The 20,381-nt window shown below is 33.9% G+C and overlaps 1 protein-coding gene across 3 annotated transcripts in view; it reads right to left on the bottom strand.

Annotated features, from left to right (window-relative positions):
• Positions 1 to 20,381, bottom strand: part of Mettl25 (methyltransferase like 25) — a 101,898-nt gene that overhangs the window by 12,299 nt on the left and 69,218 nt on the right. The window contains exons 9-10 of one of the 3 annotated variants that reach the window (XR_777498.3): positions 11,401 to 11,488; positions 5,099 to 5,143 (exon numbers count right to left, since the gene is read on the bottom strand). Coding sequence is in view for 2 of the 3 variants with exons in the window: in XM_010610139.3 (XP_010608441.1) it covers positions 5,050 to 5,143 (94 nt within the window). In the remaining variant the exon portion in view is untranslated. Of the gene's footprint in view, positions 1 to 5,049; positions 5,144 to 11,223; positions 11,489 to 20,381 lie in introns of those variants that run through there. The other 2 variants (XM_010610139.3, XM_010610126.3) reach the window with 2 other exon arrangements.

The following is a 20,381-nucleotide window of genomic DNA, read 5'->3' as shown; positions in this document are numbered from 1 at the left end:
TATTTTATCTGTGGCTCGCCTTCTCATTCTCCTGATAGTGTTTTTCACAGAGCAGGAATATTCAATTTTAATGAAATACAGCTTATCAATTATTCTTTCACAAGCTGTACTTTTAGAGGTGTTGTTTATGAAGTCATTTCTATACCTAAAGTCATACAGATTTTCTTTGGTTATTGTCTAGAAATTTATAGCTCTACGTTTTACATTTGGGTCTACAATTCATTTTGAGTAAGTTTTGTGAGAGATGCAAGGTTTATGTCTAAGTTCATTTTTGCATGTGATGTCCTACTGTTTGAGCATCATTTGTTGAAAATATCATCTGTGTTCCTTTGTACTGTTTGCTTCCTTGTCAAATATCACTTGACTATATTTGTGTGGGTCTGTTTCTGGGCTCTCAATTCTGTTCCTTGATCTGTTAGTCTAGTACCTCACCAATATCAAACTATCTTGATTACTATACCTTTATATTACTCTTGAAGTCATACAGAAACCATCATTTAACTTTGTTCTTCTTTAATACTGTGTTAGATAAATTGGATCTTTTGTCTTTCCATACAAACTATAGAATCAGTTGGTATCCAAAATCCAACTTCTGGAGATTTTGACTGACATTGCATTGATTCTACATAACAAATTGGGAAGAAATGACACCTTGGGAATAATAAATTTTTCTATCCACAAGCACAGAATATCTCTTTACTTATGCTTTTTACTTGATATCATTCCACAGAGTTTTGACATTTTCCTTATATAGATTTTGTACATATTTTGTTAGCTTTAAATCTAAATATTTCAAGTTTTGGTCCTAATACAGATTCTGTGGTGTTTCAAATTTAAAATTCCACTAGTTCATTTCTGGTATACAGCAAAGGAACTGATTTTTGTATTATCTTCCTTATACCCTACAACATTCTTGCTTTAATCACTTGTTAGTTCCAAGAATTTAAAAAATATTTCTAATTTTTTATATTATACCATCTTGAACATGATGGTTTTATTTCTTATGCCCAATATGTCTTACTTTCATTTCCTTTTCTTATCCTACTGCAATAGTATGAACTTACAGTATAATGTTGAAATGCAGTGATGAAAAAGTACATCCTTGCCTTATTTCCGATCTTAGTGGCAAAACTTTGAGTCTGACATAGTATATATGTTGCATGTAGGTTTTTTTGGTAGATATTTTCTGTCAAGGTGAAAAAGTTTCGAAATATTCCTATTTTACTGAAAGTTTCCCTTCTTCAGGACTGCCAACCCCAACCCTACCAAGGGTGTTGGCTTTAGTTGAAGCTTCATACATCTACTGATATGATCACATGATTTTTTCTTTCTTATCTGATTTACTGATGAATTGCATCAACTAATTTTTGAGATTTTTTTTTTTTTTCAGTACCAGGGATTGAACTCAGGACCTTGTGCTTCTAAGGCAGGCGTGGAACCACTGAGCTAAATCCCTGGCCCTGATTTTTGAATAGTGAACACAGCTTAAATACCTGAGTTATATCTTGTTTGAAATCTCTGACTTTATCTAACATTTCTTGCATGGCAGGTGCACTAGTGACAAATTCTTTCAATTTTTACTCGCTGAGAGTATTTCTCCTACATTTTTGAATAACAATTTCACAGGCTAAAAATTCTATGTTGGCAATTTTATTTTTCTCCCAGTCTTTCAAACTTTGCATTCTTCTTTTTTATTGCTTGTTTGCATGGTTTCCTAAGAGAATATAAATGTAATTTTTATCTTTGTTTTTTTTCTTTACCTTTAATTTTCTACAGTTTGAAAACATCTGTCTAGATAGAAGCTCTTTTTTCATTTTTTTTCCTGCTTTATGTTTTCTGGATCTGTGAATTGGCAACTAATAGAAATATGATAAAATTTCTGTCATTATTTCAAGCATTTCTTTTTTCTTTTTTCTCTGTTTTCCTTCTGATAACATTGTATGTGTATGTACAACGTCTGTAGTTGTTTTCATCCCTGGGTACTGTGTTCTGTTTTTTATTCTTCGGTCTGTGTTTTCTTGCTTTAAAGTTTTCACATTTTCTATTGATACATTCTCAAACGCAGAGACTCTTCCTTCAGCTGTGTCCATTATATTAAGAAGCCTCGGGCCGGGGATTTAGCTCAGCGATTCGGTGGCCTGCCTTTCAAGCGCAAGGACTCGAGTTCAATGCCCAGTACCAAAAAAAAGAAGTCAATCAAAGGCATGTGTCTTTCTTTTATTATATTTTTTGTCCCTAATATTTCTTTCTGGTTTTAAGAATCTTTTGCCTATTCTTGCATGTCGTCTACTTAATCCACTAAGAACTTAATCCATTAGAACTCTTAGCATATTATTGTCTGAAATCCCTAGTTTTACAATTCCAACATCTTTGTTGTATCAGAATTTGGTTATAATGTTTGCCTTGTCTCTTTAAACTGTATTTATAGACTTTTAGTATGATTTGCAGTTTTTTTATTGATAGCCAGACATATAAAAAGGAACCCCTGTAAATAGCCCTTAAAGTGATGGGGGGTAAGGTGTGGGGAAAGGGGAAGTATTTTATAGTTTTATGATGGGGTCTCAATTTTTTAGTATCCCCTGTCTGTGGACTAATCTTCACAATTACGTGCCAATATTTTTATTCCTTCTTGGGATTACTAAAGCTGGCTGGAGGTGGGTACTTTCCTTCTCTCACACAGAAGGTTAGAGTTGACTGTAGCTGAGTATTTTATTTACCACAGAACAGGTAGGCACTGGTAAAATGCTTAACTGGTTGTGCTCTGGATGAATAGTACTGTGTATCCTGAGGGTAGACCTGTTAAGAGTACTCTGATGATTTCAAAATAATTACTCTTCCATTCTGTGAGCTGGTACAATGAGGGGATTTTTTTAATTGAATCAGGTCACACTCATGGAGGAGGAACTCTCCTTATGACTGGTTCCCTCTGTAGTCTTTTTATTTTCAGAACTGTTCATAGTAAGCTTTAATAAATGGTCAATCAAAGTTCAGGTTTTCTTACCCTGGCACTGGTTCCTGGGGAGGCTCTACTTGGGAGTTTCTGTTCTCATAATTGTGAGTCTCTATCTTCATTTCTGTGTCTCTCCAATTTGGGCTTAGTGGTTTGCCTGCAACCTCATTCTCTTAAACATTTAATAAAATGTTGGATTTTTTTGGGGGGGAGTTGGTTAGTTTTTTACATGTTATTAAAACTGAATGAAGACTTCTAAGTGTAAATGCTTTTGTTAAGAGTAATGAGATACAGTGCTGGGGATTTAGCTCAGTGGTGCCACTGGCTGCCTCCCAAGGGCAAGGTCCTGAGTTCAATGCCCGATTAAAAAAAAAAAAAGAGTAAATGAGCTAGCTATATTGTGATTCTCTTAGTATAACATCTATCACATAGTAAGTGCTCAGTAAACTATTATTAATATCTGTTTATTGACCAATACATATATTCAGGAACATTTTTTTTTCATTTTTTCCCCTTATCCCTGCCCTCCCTTCACCCCCTCCTCCCCTCCCCATCTACAAACACTTTATTTTCATCTTTTCATTATCTCACATTTTTTCTTTTCCCTTATTACCCTTCCCCTACCCATCCCACCTTCCCTACACCTTTAGCTCCTTTCTTCCCATTTCTAAATGTCAGTAATCTTATTAGGATCTTATGTATTATTGCAGATTATTCACACCAGGGAAACTATTCAGTATTTACACATGTGTGACTTATTTATTTCACTTAGGAGCATATCTTCAATATGTATCCATTTTCCTATGAATGAATCTATTTTCTCGTTCTTTATGGCTGAGTAATATTCCATTTTATAGAAAAACCACATCTTCTTAATCCAGTTTCCAACGGATGGGCAAATGGGCTGTTTCCAAGATTTAGCTATTACAAACTGTGCCGCTATAAACATGGGTGAAGGAACATTTATTATGATAACTATTAAAGAAAAACCTGGGAAGACAAAGCCAGAAGATAAGAAATATTCTTTCTGTACTTATCCTGTTTGGTTTTGACAAAAGGTAGTATGTTTTTAGTTTAAGTAGAACATAATGTCTAATTTATACAGGAGTAAGAAAGTCATTTTAGTAGCTAAATAAAAATATTTCTAAGAATCATATCAATTGCATTATTTAAAAATTTTTTATCTTTCTACTAATACATATGACTGAGACCAAAATAATGAAAAATAATGCCATATAGTTAGGATTTACTATATAAACATTATGTTAAGAGCTTTATAGTATTATCTCATTTAATCCTCTCTAAATTCCTATGGCTTCTGAGCTACTTTATAGCAGAGGAAATTGATTAGTAAGTATAACTGTCTTAAGTAATAAAGCAACTGGGTACCAGAGGTATAATTGGTACAATAAATAATACTGTTTAGCTTGATACACACTCATTTTTAACTTTTTCATGAAAACAATGTTATCTCTTACAGTTATATTTATCAATTCAGTATACAAAGGTGATCCAAGTTCAGTTTAATTTTTTAGTTACTAACTCATGTGAATCATGTTGAGGGTTTCTTTTTAATCTCAGAATATTACTTTTAGTCAGCCAATTTACCTTTTACTTTCAAAAACGTTATCAATAACTACCTTGGGATGCCTAGGGTGCTACAACTTCCCATGTCTTCCATTTAAAGACTTGAGATTTAAATTTTTAATTAATATAAAAGATGTAAATAAAGTATCCCCCCCATCAGGGAATGAACCCAGGGCTGTGCATATGAAGTGAAGTACCACTGATCTACACCTCCAGCTCTTCTTCAGTTAAGACTGTCCAGGCCACTGTGCCCAACTACTAACTGGTATATTTTAAACTCAGGGAATCTAAAGGGGAGGAAATCACTCTGAAAATATACAGCAACAAACTATATGACAAGAAAAATGAATTGCAATTAAAATAGAGGTCTGATTCCAACATAATTTAGACTTTGTTACAAAAAGTTAAGTAGAAAGGGAGATGATCAGAAAGCAGATTACTTTGCATTATCCCAAAATGATCACCCCATATTACTTCTGTATTTTGTGAAAATAATCAGTAATTATACTGACCTTGGACTCATCTAATCCAAGCTTCTTTAGAGACATTCTGACATAATCCAGAAAGGAAGAGCATTTGGAATAAATTTTACCAACATGCTGATTGCTGTAAAAACAAAGGTGATGTTTTTATTTTTGGCTTTCCATTTTAAATAACATAATCATAAATTCAAACATGAATTATTTAAAAATATCTTTTGTGTAAATGGAATCAAATGCAGATTGACCAAAATGTAGTAATACTTTTGTATAAATTGTAAAGTGATATAAAGCACTCAGGATCAGGATGTATATCTGAGATTTCTTACAACACACAGCAGTGAAAGGCATTACAAAAATATACCATTTAGTTTTAAACATATAATATTAAAAAGCCTCATTTAAAAAAAGTAATAAATCCTTCAAAAGTTTCCATTGTGCTTCAAAATACCTTTTAATTTTACTAGCTCACCACCACAATACACATTTCACTGCAACACCTACTGGTGGCAATAATTCAACAGCTATGAAAAGGGGACTCTTTTACACAACGGTAAATCTTTTAGTGCCAATCATTGATCCAGTACCATATGCTGAGCTGTCTGACTTGATGCCACTTATGTCTTGCAGATTTTCATTACTGTTTAAACAAAGTATCTTTAAATGGTCTTGAATTTAAATAAAAGTATGTTAGACTATCACATTTCATAAATTTGGTTGCAATTTAAACATAGCATAAAAAGGGTAGAAAAAACTCTCCTACAAGTTATCAGAAACAATGAATTAGACCTCGTTTACTCTTGGCAGAATAAATATTAATCCTTAAGATTAAGGAGACATCACATTTTATCAGTTTTTTCCTTCAAAATATATCTCAAAAATATTCCATCAGCCACATTTTAAGGTGGCAGCCTCATCTCTACTTATTACATCATGTCCTGAAAAACTATTTCCTAATTAAGACCTCTGACTGAAGTCTTAATTCATTTCTGTCTACATACTTTTTAAAGTAACCTTTCTAGAAGAACATTTTTATTCTCCCATTTCCCTGCTCCAGAAGCTTTCAGTAACTATCTTTGTTATACATTTGGAAAGGCTAAGGATGACGGCCCATGTTCATCACCACATTTTCTCACTCTCATATCCTTTTGTGTTCCAGAGTCTCGTTTTCTCTGCTTAGATCAGCCTACTCCTTGATTTAGATGCATCTCTACATTTACACTTTGGTGTGTACTCACCAAAGTGAGATGTACTCATCTCTTAACAGGTAGGATTCCTCACTTTTCAGGTCAGTTGAACTAAGTCATTCTTTATGGCAAAGTTACGTTTACATGCTATTTTTGCTAAAGTGACTGTAAGTCACTATTTTTGCTAAAGTGTTTTTTTAGCTTCTATAGCCCATGTCCTCATTCTGTTCAGGTTATTTTATCACATCCCTGAATTAGCAGTTATTTGAATAGGTATAAATTCTCAGGATGCAGATGCAGAAACTATCTTTATACAGTTTTCAGCCACTTTCTCAGATTTTACACATAGTTTTATATTTTATGTATATCAGACATCATATATTAGATATGTACATATGTATCAGAGAATATTGAATTAACTGTGTAGACAGAAAGGCACCATTTAATATTAACTTCTTGCCCTTTATGCTAATGTTTTTGAAAGTTTGATTTTGTAATACAAAAGGACAAGTATTTAAATATTTTTATGAGACAGTGATTCGGATTCTTATTTTATACCAATGGTGGCCAAACTATGGGATGCATGCTGCAGTGGGTTGTTTGCACCACGGAAAGCCGTAAAAGATTTGCCATCACTGTTTTATACTATTCATTGCTACTTCATAGAGTATCTCAAGAAAGTACAGTACAGCAGATAAGAGTGTGGCTTCTAGTCAAATTGGCACTAACATGTATTAGCACTTTGATTATAAAAATGAGATATAAACAGTACAGTATTTGTTTTGCAGCATTGCTGTGAGAACTAAATAGATAACAAATGTAAGATGCTCAGAAGAGACATAAGAACTGTTACTGCGGTTACTATCATTATTGTTGTCTTTATCGTTACTGAAATTATAATCTGTATTTCTTTTTATTAGCATCAAAAGAACCAGAAAAAGATGCTCACGAGTGGTAAGCATTGCAAACTGAAGGGAGAATCTAAGTATAAGGATTTATTTCCTGGCTTTTGTTATTTCAGGCTGCTTGAAAACAAGAGAAACTTTTTCAATTTTAATTTGCGCTTATATTACTTTTCCTTTTCAGAATATCTTTTACAGTCTCACAGCATGATTATTTTAAGATTATTTTTAGTGTAACAGTTGGCTGTATGAGACTTTGTCTTAAAATGTTTTGTTTGGCTTTACTATTACCTGCTTTTAGCAATAACAAGCAAAAAATCATTCAAATAGAGCCAGAAAGGTAATTGATCATGTTACCCTTCCTTTTAAAATTCTTTAACCTTAAGATTCAAATTCTTAATGCAGTATACAAGCCTTGTATGATCTGATTCTCATTCAATGACTCCAACATGCTTTTATGATACTGCCTTCTCTGAAATCATTCTTTCTGCATCTTGAACACACCATGCTTTTAGCTATAAACAGTATTCTTGGAACATTCCACTCTCAATCTTTTTGCCTTGGGGACCCTAAACTCCTCCTTTCAGATTTTATCTTAAATGTTGCTTCCTTAAGAAAGCCTTTCTGGCACTCCAGATGAAGTTGGGTTTCTGATATATTTCCTTCAAATACTTCCTGTTTTTCTGATTTTTCTCTCCCTTTAAACTCTAAGCCACTAGTCTCCCCAAATGAGACAAACCCAAAGGGAAAGAAAATATTAGAATCTATATTTCTATTTTATCCTTTATAATTTCAGTTTTTGAGTTTACTGTAAAATCTATATGCTAGTATAGACATTATATCAAATAATTATTTATTTTTATGTGCATGCTTAAAAATGTTTATTGACAAAGTTGCAAAGTTTAAAAGTTTTTTTGAGGTAACTAAGTGGCCAGAGAGCAGTTTTCACCTGTTTTGCTCATGTATATATTTCCAGAACCTAGGACAATGCCTCACACATAGCAGGATCTCAATACATAAATTAAATAATTAAATAACTTCACAGCTTATAAAAACAAACACCTTGTAACATGACAGCAGGGAAATGCATTATGGTAAATAGGTCTATTTATTATAATCCAATAGAAAAAGAAAAGGCAGACTTACTATATAAATAAGTGTAATTTAAAATATACAAGCTGCGCATGGTGGTGCATGCCTTTAATCCTAGCACTCGGGAGGCTGAGGCAGGAGGATCGCTGTGAGTTTGAGACCAGCCTGGGCTACATAGTGAGTTCCAGGTCAGTCTCAACTACATAGTGAGAACTTATCTCAAAAAATATATATACAGAGCAACTACTGAATAAACATATAAGGAAAAGTGCAAAGTAAACAATGTATGTAGTTAGCAGATAATATTTACTTCATAGTAATCATGTGCCAGTGTTTCTTAAATCTTTTACAGCACTGAATCATTTAATCCTTACAATATCACCAAATATTTAAGTTTCATTACTATCTCATTTTAAAGATAAGCTACAAAGAGGTTAAGTAAATGGCCTAGGTCTAGCTTCAGAATCGGATGTTAGCTATTAGTGTTTTCTCCAGCAGAGTATGAACAGGATTTATACTCAGTGTTAGGTTACAAGTGAATTTGATCTCCTCTGTGTTACAGGTACACAGATGCAGATGTTGATCCACAATAACTTACCAGAAGATGTACATAGCAGTGTGGAACAAAAATACAGAGAAAGTTTAAATTAAAAAAATTATTACAATAAATGACACATTGCCATGAACCCACTCCCAAATACTCCAGCTTGCTTTGAACACACTTATCTTACTGTTCATGCCTCTTTCTAAAGCAGGTCTTTAAGTTTTCATCTATGTCTTTAGTTGAGCTTCTGTGGCTGCCTTGATGTCCTGACTCATTTCAAAGTGTTTACTTTTCATGGTCATTTTGACTTTAGGGAAGGGTTAGAAATCACGCAGTGGTAGATCCATCAAATGAGGTAAACGAGAAAACATGGAAAGGTTTTTATGAGCCTGCTTTCACATTAGATGGCACTCAGCTCCAACATTTATGATTTTTTGATCATATCTCATAAAGACAAAATAGAGGACTTCCGTAACTGCTTCAGAAAGTAGTAAGAATGATGGATAAGTGTGTTCAAAGTGAGGGAGAGTATTTTCTGGGGAATTAATGGCAATGTGTCTTTTACTGCAATAAAGTTTTAAAAATTCAAACATTTATTGTGTATTTTGATCACTCCTTGTATTTGTACAGAGAAGCTATGTGGACTCTCCTGCCATACTTTAGAAAATAAATGAGTTTTATTGCTTTAGTACAACAATAATATGCTGAAAAATTCTACTAACTAAAAATGATATGAGAGGATAAGGGAATACACATGTCACCAGAGGAGATTTGTTCTCTTCAATTTTTTATTGCTAGGCTTACTATCTAAACCTAACAGAAGTTATAGCTACTCCGAAATATTTCAATTCTTTCCAAATGGTACTCATGTGATTTAATGTGTTCATTCATTCATTCATCTAAAAATATCCACTGAATTGCTGTATATGTATGATAGTGTAGTGGGTAGCACAGGTCTTCAAATCAAGCCTGAAAATCGTTTGAATTTTACTCTGTAGGGGACTGTGCGGTTGACTATGCCCAAACTAGATTGCCAGCAGTGCTGGCCAGAAACAGTTAATCCTCAGTTGACTCATTTCAAGAAGAGAGTCTGACTAAAACTTACATGAATCATAGAAGCATCATGGTAGCACACAGGTTAGCATGACCTTCCTGCTAAGAGTCATATCCAGGACCAGAGAAAGGCCTGTGAAGCTGTGGGGCTCAATATGAGATAATGTAGCAGTTGAGGTCAGAGTAACTTGCAACCAAATTCCATTCCCATAACTAAAACCTTCTTAACTAAAAGGACAAGGTTATAATTACAACTCTTTATTTTGTCTCTTCCACTCCTAATTCAAGAATGTTTTAACTTGTCCTTTACAATCCTTGAGTGCATTAGTATCCACAGTAACTGCAAGACCGCATATCCTCACACTTAGTTCCCCTTTAGCACATAGCTCACCTTCACCCCAATTGATTACCAATAAAAGTCAGTGGCTTGGACTGACTGGGGCTTTTGCTGGTTGTTCAGCACTGGCCTCTGAGGCTCCCCACTTCTTTCATTATTTCTGTCCTTGAGTCTTTCTTCAGCCCTGCGCTGTACACTAGGCAGGAGACTGGAACCTACTGCAGGGGTCTCCAGTATTGCTCTACCACTTATTAAATATTTGGCTTCTCCTTGATCATCAGCAGAATTTCATAAGGCTGAAGACAATAAAGTATTCTATGTACAATGCTTGGCTCAGGGTTTGACACTCAATGTATGGTAGTTATTTTCCTGTATTGTGCTGGGTTTTAGGGGAAGAATAATTCACAATTCATAAAATGAAGATCTTTCAGAGTTGATGAAAAGTATGAAGTACTAATGATGAAGAAGTATGAAGTACTAATGATTATATTTTAAGAATAAAATAGTTTTCAGAAAATACAAATGTCAATTTTAACACAATTGATGAATCAACACATTATTAATACAATGAATCAGACTTTTAGAACTTTTAGAAGTTAAAGGTTCCTTTTGTTAAGACACAGCACCAATTTCTAAAGTCTGAGTGCCTAAAGCAATGTTCTTAAAACAACATTTGCAAAGAGAATTTATGACACAGAATATGCCCACTGTAGCTATTCGAAAGGATATCTTATTCATTAGTATTTAGAAAAGTCTATAGCAGTGATAGTGAACTTTTAGAGCTTTCAATGACACAAACATCTCCTGTGACCCTTGTGCCACAGATTCACCACCACTAATCTATAGCTTTAAATACTGCAGCTTTACTAATTAACAAGAGAAAAGGAAGTTTAAGAACCTTAAAAATTAGTAGACAAAGTAAAAAGAATAAATTATTCATAAATGGAATATGTGGGATATTAATTTTTTAGCAATGTAAACCTTTTTATGAGGCTTGTTTAAAAACTTCTATACTTGTTAGAGTTTCAAAAGAGTGGCATTTATGACATTATGGTCTTCTTAGGTGTCTTATGATATTAGTCTACTAAATATTAAGTGTCAATCTCATTTTTTTCAGTATGTAACTAGAGTTGGGGTCTACTTTTGCTAATTATATTTTGACACATCAGAGATTAACTGTCTTACGTTGAAATGTCTGAAGACAGACATCTTTCTGTACAATAGTTAATTAATAAATATAATTGTTAACATCAGGGATCCGAAGCCTACCTTTCTCCTTTTCTGTGTCAACTTTTCTTTACTCACTTCATCTTTACTTTCATCACATGAATATCCTCATTTCTCTCTCTCTCTCTCACTGAAGAAAGCAAGCAAACAAACAAAAACTTCAAATAAAACCTTATTTTGATTTCATACCCTAAAACTATTTTCTATAATATGGTATCAGGTGAGATTAGTGGCATGATAGCTTTGAGCTGAATTCTCTGAGCATTTATTTGAAACTAGTAATATTTACCTGATATACTGTTAAAAGTAGTGGTACCTTGGTTCACAAATTCTTTTTGGTACCTTTGGTTTACAAAAAAAGCATCTGGCAAGATTTTGTTTTTGTTTGCTAACTCTACATTGGCTGAGAACCATGACTGCAGCCATCTGTCACACACAAACACAAATGTGACCATTTTTTCCAAAATCATGGAACAAATTAAGTTCATAAACCGAGGTGCTACTGTATTATATATTTTATATAGGCAAACAATTAAGTAATTTATTGCATGAGTTATATATCTAAATTCATGTTACTATTCTTTGAAGCAAATATGACACAACATTTTGCTATAAATGATTTCTCTCTATGTTTTTCTCTATGAATCCAATTAAGTATTAGCCCACAAATCCCCTGCTCTTTGGCTCAGAAAGTGTGGACACTATATTGGGCAATGGGTGGCTATTGATGGACTATGACTGCTGGGTCAGTTCGCAACCTTGTTTAGTGCCCTCTTGAGAAAGGAAAATGGTACCATTCTTCTGATTTTCCAATATGTCCCCAGTAATGTTTAATGCAATAGTAGCCTTTCTAACTTTTAATTTAATAACCTTTTTTTTCTGTCACTCTACTATGAATGTGTTCCTTGAGAGCAGGGTCCAAAAATAATTTGATACATTATCTGCAAGGCCTAAGAAAGTACCTAGATGACAAGAGGCGATGCCTAACACAAAAGAGACCGCCCTGTGAACAGAGGAATGAGAGCACGGTAAGAGAAAGATTCAGAACACAATGCAAAGTGTCTCTTTGCCCACTATGAACTCTTTTTCATACAGGCTTCAGGGATGCTCTTATTTAATTAAGCATACTGTCTTGAAATAGTGTCATACTACCATTATCACCACCACCACCACCAACAACAATAACAACCAAACCTAGCTTGGACAAAAAACAAAAACAAAAACAAAAAATACTAGGTGTGAGAAGAACTAAATTTAATATAAAATCATCTCTTGGAACTTGTCCTTTACTGAGAGAAAGTATCATTTACTTCACAGGGTAATAAAAGGAGATAATTCATGGGGAAAGTCTTAGTGAATTGTAAAGTACTACAGATAGGTTGGATAAGATCTATTTTGGTAATATCAATGTGCTGGTATTTTAGTTTTTGAGTGAGCATCTGGAATTGTGGAAAGTTCTGGTTTTACCTATTGGTTGTACAAGAAGTTTTGTTTACTCTTTCTATAAATATGCAGTGTCTTCTTAGGCAATGCAATAGGTTACCTATAGTGATTTAAAGCAGATGCCTTCATATGGGTATATATTAAAGATCTGCAAAGACTTTCAACAGAATAGATTGCTGGCTATTGTCTTAACGAAATCAATGTCCAGACCCTCTAGTTTCTTAATCTCTCTTTCCTAAAACTCTGAAACATCAAAAAAACAAAACAATTCCCTTACTAAACGCCTTACTAAAAGTGACTCAGCCACCTCAACAAGATGCAGTCCAATAAAGCTTTATTCTTTGTATTTAATAACTGAAAATAAAAAACCTGTTATTTATGTTGTCTACATGTATAAGTATTTATGCATCAATAGTTTAATTTAGAAAATTTTTTTTAAATACTTAGAATCTTATCGACAAAACAAAGACTAATTGAATGGATATGCTACAAAAGACTGTAAAAGGAAGGCAAAGATCATTTACCAAAGAGAAAGGATGTTGCACTATTCCCAAGATTTAAAAAATGTCTAGGTTTACTACAGCTAACAGGAAATATTAACATTTAAAAAAATCCCAAAGTCTCCTCCATAGTGTTTTATTATTGACTGTCCATAAAGGAATCATAAGAACTTTATTTTATTATTATCATTTCCTTTGGATTTGGCAGTCAAATTATGACTTAAATTCCAAAGGAGATCCTTGGAGTATTCAAGAGTAGTTACATGTTTTTTTTTTCCTGTGTTTTTCAGAGAGAAGAAAAGTTATATGAACAAAGAAACATTTGTTTCAACAAAGTAGATATCTTTTAAATAATCATTTTAGTGTGTTTAAACACTGGTGTAAGCATTTTATAGATACCAACTTAATCTTCAAAATATCCCTTTATCATAGGAACTATTATTAACCCCAATTTAAAGATAGGAAAACAGAGGCAAAGAAGTTGTTAAATAATGTGTTCAAGACCATACTGTTATTACACAGTGGAGACTGGGATTAGAAAGCAGTCAGTAGAGTTCCTGTGCTTACTGATGACACTCTGCTCCCTCTGATGCCTGACTTCAAAATATGAATGTACACTGGGAATCAGAAAAGAGGAGAGTATTACATGAAGCATTCATTTCACCAAGGAGACAATCGGGAGAACATCATTACAGAATAATAAAAATCAGATTTACTGTTATTTTAAAAGCTTTTCTAAAATATTCTATAGCCAGATTACTTGGATTCTCTACTTGGTAACAAAACAATACAAAACAAAGAAACACGATCATTTGAATTAGGAGATGATCAAGAAAACAAGCAACTACAACATATGAAATATTAAATAGCATTAATGAAAAAGAAGACAGATAGGAAATGTTAGGAAGGAGTGGCTGTGTACATCACTGAGATGATAATTCTGAGTAAAGACCAGAAGGAGAGTGAGCTTGCCAAGTGAGTTTCTGGGGAGGAGCATTTCAGGTAAAGAACACATCACATGTAAAGGCCTGAAGGTATTCTCAGATACATAGGAATATCTGAGAAATTAATGGATCTAGTACAGACATACACAAAGCAAAGAACAGAGTGAAAATGAGGAGCCAGATCATGTTTGGCTTTGCAGGTCACAGTAAAAAACTGTACCTTAACTGATGAGATCAAGAGAAGCTGACCTCATAAATATAAAAATGTACTCAAATATATATGCTTAAAATAAATATGAATAAAATATTATGTATCTCTGGTTACTGTGCAAAGAAAATAGACTTTAGGGGCAAAAGTAGAAGCAGGAAAGACTGACTCAGAGGTTATGATACTAATCTATTGAAGAGATGGTGGTGGCTTGTACAAAGATGGTAGCCCTACGATGATGAAAAGTGGTAAAATTTTAGAAATATTTTAAAAGGGAGAGCTTTCAAAATTGCTGAAGGATTGGCTGTAGGCAGTAAGACAAAGAGAAATATCAAGGATTCCTCCAAGACTTTTAGACTGAACTGGAAGAATGAGATTGTCATTCACTGGACCACAGACATGGCAGTCATCAGCCAGTTGATGTGATGGAGGGGACGGTATTATCGGGGTAGAAGCATGCGTAAAAAGCATTCTAACATTTAGAAGTTTGAAAGAGCAGGAAGAATCAGAAAAAGATTGAAAAAAAAAAAGCAAGAGAAAAGGTGACTATTTTATAAGGTATTTCCCTAGAATGTGAGAGAAAAACCCTTTCAATACAGGGTGGCATGGCCCAGGGATTTAGCTCAGCGGTTCCACCACCTGCCTCGCGAGCACAAAGTCCTGAGTTCCACCCTGATATCAAATAAAACAAACAAACAAACAAAAATTAAATACAGGTGGCAAATTGGTTGTTATTCTAATGAAGGAAAAGTAAGATAAAGCCCTGAGAAGTGACCATCACATTCCATCAACATTGTTTATCTGTGCCCCTGAGAAAGGCAGAGTGACAGAAGAAAAACCTGATTGAATGGGTTGAAGGCAACAGGAAAAAACTTTTCCAGTTTTGTTGGAAACGAAGAATAGATACAGACAATAATTACAGGGGGACAGAGGGCGCCCCAAAACTTTTCATTTAATAAGAGTGAAAACTGGCCATTAGGAGCTCAGAAGGTGGTGAAGGAGTAGAAATACAATAAATTTTAATAGGAGATTCAAAACTAGTAGCGAATCACAGTTTAACTAGTATGAGGAGATGGAAGAGGGAAAGAAGGAGAAGAGGCATGACAGAGATGTCTTCTGGGTTTTGAAGAATACACAGGATTTCACCTGCTAGAGTTTCTAAGAAATGAGGATGGCAGAAATGGAGAAGTAAACAGTTCTGGAATATTAAAAAAGGCGCAAAAACAGTGGCGTGGAGAATGATGAATACTCTATGCACCAGGCCAATGTGTGCCAGGAGCTGTTCAGGGTGTCAAGGGTGAAGAATGGGATGATGGATTGGGCTGAATCACAATAAAAATATTTTAGTTTGGTGGTATAAAGAATAATCAAACATTTTCAACAACTTAAAAAAGTGACTGTGAGAGCTAAATGATGTGAAGTTAAGAACAGGTTAAAAGGGGGCCCTCGGTCAGAATAAAGCATGATCAGCATGCTAAAAAGGAACTAGTATTCTTTCTTGTAATAAAAGTGAATACTCTAGATCTAATTAAAATTCTACTCAGGTGAATCCAATGCCACCCACATGCTTTTCCAAAAACACAACTGTAAGAACATGGTTCACTCATAGCACTTTCCAAAGAACAGCATTATTGTAGGGAATTCAAGCAGTGGTGAAGCAGATGTGTGCTAAATAAATGAAAACAAGCAAATGCAGAACAAAATTTAGTTTTTTCATCATCACAAAATATCTATGAAATTATCTTGTGTGCCTTTTATATGCTAATATACACGGAAAGTCTTAAAAAACTCAAGGGAACTCCATAAAATTCTTCAAATTACTAATCCACTACAATAACCATCATGTATTTGTTTAAGTTATCTAGATTTAGAGTAAAATCTTCATTTAAGATATTTGGATTTGTAATTGTAATATATACACACACACACACACACACAAACACACACTAACATACACATATATTCTCTGTCTGGAGACAGGGCCTCACTAAATAGTTCTAGTTGTCCTGAATTCACTACACAGCCCTGGTTGGCCTCAAACTCAAGGCAGTCCTCCTGCTTTAGCCTTCTGAGTTCTGGGATTACAGGTGTGTGCCGCCATGCCTGGCTTTAGATCATACATTATAGATTCAACAATCAGCTTTAGTTTTATGAGACCATTTTTAAGATCTGAGTTTTCATATTCTTATTTGATTATTCCATCATCAAACTTAAAATTATACTAGGTAGCTAACAATCAGAAGCAGCAATACTTACATGTTTCTTGTATAGCTGTATACTAGCTCTCATGAAAAAACAATAAAATGATTAAGGGGTCGCGTATGTATCTCAGTGGTACAATGATTGCTGGCATGTATAAGGACTTGGGTTTGAGCTTTAACACACACACACACACACACACACACACAATAAGGAAATAAAGAAATATCTAAGATAAATAAAGTATATAGACTGCATTTTTCCTGCCATTCTTCCAAGGTTTTAAGAGATGTTTACTTTATGAAATTCCTTCTTTGGTATTTTATTTCCTTTAGAAAACTTTCAGATAAGGACTAATTATGAAACAAATCATTGTAACTGTTATTATTTTCTTATTACTATAATGAAGTTACTATACTGGATATTAGGGATATATTATGTAGTTCAACTGAACCTGTAGTATAGCAGGATAAAAAGATTAAACTTTTATTGATAATGAACAGTTATAAGCATTATTAATGTATAAATGTAATGAATATCAATAGAATAAACCCTTGCACTTAACACCAAACGAGAAATATATTAGCAGTCCATTGATTTTTTTCCTCATTGAGCTTATTGGTACATTTTAGGTATAAAGTACAGTTACATTCATCACTGGGATCTTGTACCTCTACATGACAGGTCTTGGTTCTCATTATTTTCCCTTACCCCTGCCCTCCCTTCACCCGCTCCTTCCCGCCCCATTTGCAAATACTTTATTTGCAGTTTTTCATTTAGTCCATTGATTTTTGACGAACTCTTCCTGTTCCCTACCCCAGCACTCTTCCCATTCCATTGTTCATAAGAAGCTATGATACTGATGCTGTGTTTCTCATCCTTATGCTTTGATTGCTTTCCACAGTTTATACTCCTACATACTCACACAGTTTTGCTTGTTTGTGAATTATATAAATGAAAGAATAGGGAATTTTCTGTGACTTACTTCAGCTGAAATTATATTCACAGGAGTCAACCACACGGATACGTGTAGTTGTAATTCACATTTTTATGTCACAGTATTTTATACTGATTATATATGAATATATAATTTACCGATTGCAATATTAATATACTTTTCGTATACCTTTACTGTTATGAAACACTACCACTATTGATCATTACTGTGTAAGTGTGTAGACAACATGTAAGGCTTTCTCAAAGGTACGTATTTAGGTGTAGAATTGCTGAGATCAATTATATAGACACTTTCAATTTTCTGATTTAACACTAACTTTGTATCAAAGGAATTAAACTAATTTTTTTTTCAAACCAGAAATGTGGACAGTTGTAGCTGTTTTACATTCTTGCTAACACTTGATCTTATTAAACTGTAAACTTTTTTTTTTTTTTTGGTACCGAGGATTGAACTTGCATACTTGCGCTTGCAAGGCAGGCCACCGAACCGCTGAGCTAAATCCCCAGCCCTTAAACTTTAAAATTTTTTACTAACCTAATGATTACAAAAATATTATTTCATTTTTATACTTTGTATTTCTGATTACTAATTAAGACTAAGCATTTATTCCTATATTGACTAACCATCTGGACATCCTCTTTGTGATAAGACTAATCAAGTCTTTTGCCTACTTTAGTTTTACCCTGGTTAACTTTTCTCACAGTCCTGCAGTGATTCTTTTTATACTTTGGACTTTAATTTTTTGTTAGTTGTAACTTTTGGAATTAATTTTGACCAGCAATCATGTTCTTTTTACTCTTATGACAATTAAAGAATACAAAGATTCTTAAAGTATTGAAAAATTTCAATCTTTTAAAGTTTTCATGCTTACATGTAATTGATGAAATCTTTCCCCTATCTCAAGGACAAAAAGATACTGTTCAATACTATCTTTAGGAATATAGTAGCATTGAATTTCATTAGGTTTTAATTCACTAGGAGTTGATTTTTAAGTTTGGTTTAAAAATCAGATTTAACCTTCTTCTTTAAGTGAAGAGCAGAGAAGGGGTCTTTATGATACACTTTGTATACATGAATGTGATGAAAGATGTACATGTTTTAATTCCTGGAAACTGATTATGTTTTGTTACATGGCAAAGGAATGTAAAATTTCAAGCGGGATTAAATTTGCTAATCTACTGACTTTAAAGTAAAGACAGCACCCTGATTATACACATGGGCCCAATGTAATTTTTAGAATCCTTTAAGGTGGAAGAGAGAGGCAGAAGAGGAAGAGCCTGAGAAAGATGCTACGATGCTAGCCTTGAAGATGAAGGAAGAAGCCATGAGCCACAGTATGCAGAAAACTTTTAAAGTTGTCACAGATAAGAAAATGGATTATCGCCTAATTATAAAGAAAAAAATGCAGGCTTGTTGATATCTTGATTATAGCCCAGTTGAATCACATTTCAGACTCTGACTTCCAGAGCACCAGACAATAAATTTGTATTGTTTTAAGACACAAAGTTTGTGGTGATATGTAATAGCAAAAAAGAAACCAATATGTACACTGTATCACTACTATTCTGTTTTTTTAAATTGAGTTTATTGGTACATTTTAGTGATACAGTACAGTTACATTCATTGTTGGGATCTTGTACCTCTACATGACAGGTCTTGGTTCTCATTTTTTCCCAATGTCCCTGCCCTCCCTTCACCCCCTCTTCCCCTCCCCATTTACAAACACGTTATTTCCATCTTTTCATTTTCTCACATTTTTTTCTTTTCCATTATTACCCTTCCCCTACCCCTCCCACCTTCCCTACACTTGTAGCCCTTTTCTTCCCATGTCACAATGTCAGTTATTTCATTAGGATCTTATGTACTATTAGTTTATTCACACCAGAGAAACTACTCGGTATTTATACATGTATGACTTATTTATTTTACTTAGGAGTATATCCTCAATATGTATCCATTTTCCTATGAATGAATCTAATTTCTCATTCTTTATGGCAGAGTAATATTCCGTTTTAAAGAAAAATCACATCGTCTTTATCCAGTTTCCAACTGATGGGCAAATGGGCTGTTTCCAAGTTTTAGCTATTACAAACTGTACCGCTATAAACATGGGTGTGCATACATTACTGTGATACGATTCTTTTAGTTCTTTTGGAAAGATACCCAGCAGAGGGATGGCTGTGTCAAATGGAACCTCTAGCCTCAGCTCTTTGAGGTATCTCCATATTGATTTCCATATTGGTTTTACCAGTCTGCCACCAACAATGGAGAAGGGTTCCTTTTTCCCCACAACTCTGCCAACATTTGTTATGGTTTGATTTCTTGGTAGCAGCCATTCTTTGTGGGGTGAGGTGGAATCTCAGTGTTGCTTTCATCTGCATCTCTCCAATGACAAGTGATGTGGAACATTTTTTCATATATTTACTTGCTGCTTTTACTTCTTTGTCTGAGAAATGTCTGTTCATTTCAGATGCCCATTTTTTAATTAGGTCTTTATATTTTGGGGGGCTGATTATTTTGAGTTCTTTATATATTCTATTTAATAGTCTTTTGTCTGAGGAGCAGTTGGTAAAAAATTTTTCCCACACTGTAGGTTGTCTCTTAGTTCTGTTGATGGTTTCTTTTGCAGTGCAGAAGCTTTTTAATAAGATGAGATCTCAGTTGTTGATTCTATCTGCTAGTTCCCGTGATACTGAGGATTCGTTCATAAAGTCTTCCCTATGCCAATGTCTTTAAGAGTTCTGACAAACTTATCTTCCAGAAAGTTTAGT

Source organism: Fukomys damarensis, unplaced genomic scaffold (genome assembly GCF_012274545.1).
Source record: "Fukomys damarensis isolate Sample0158 unplaced genomic scaffold, DMR_v1.0_HiC HiC_scaffold_15, whole genome shotgun sequence".
NCBI classification, from domain to species: Eukaryota; Metazoa; Chordata; class Mammalia; order Rodentia; family Bathyergidae; genus Fukomys; species Fukomys damarensis.
The sequence above is the reverse complement of the archived record's forward strand: the minus strand, read 5'-3'. Positions and strand labels throughout refer to the sequence as shown.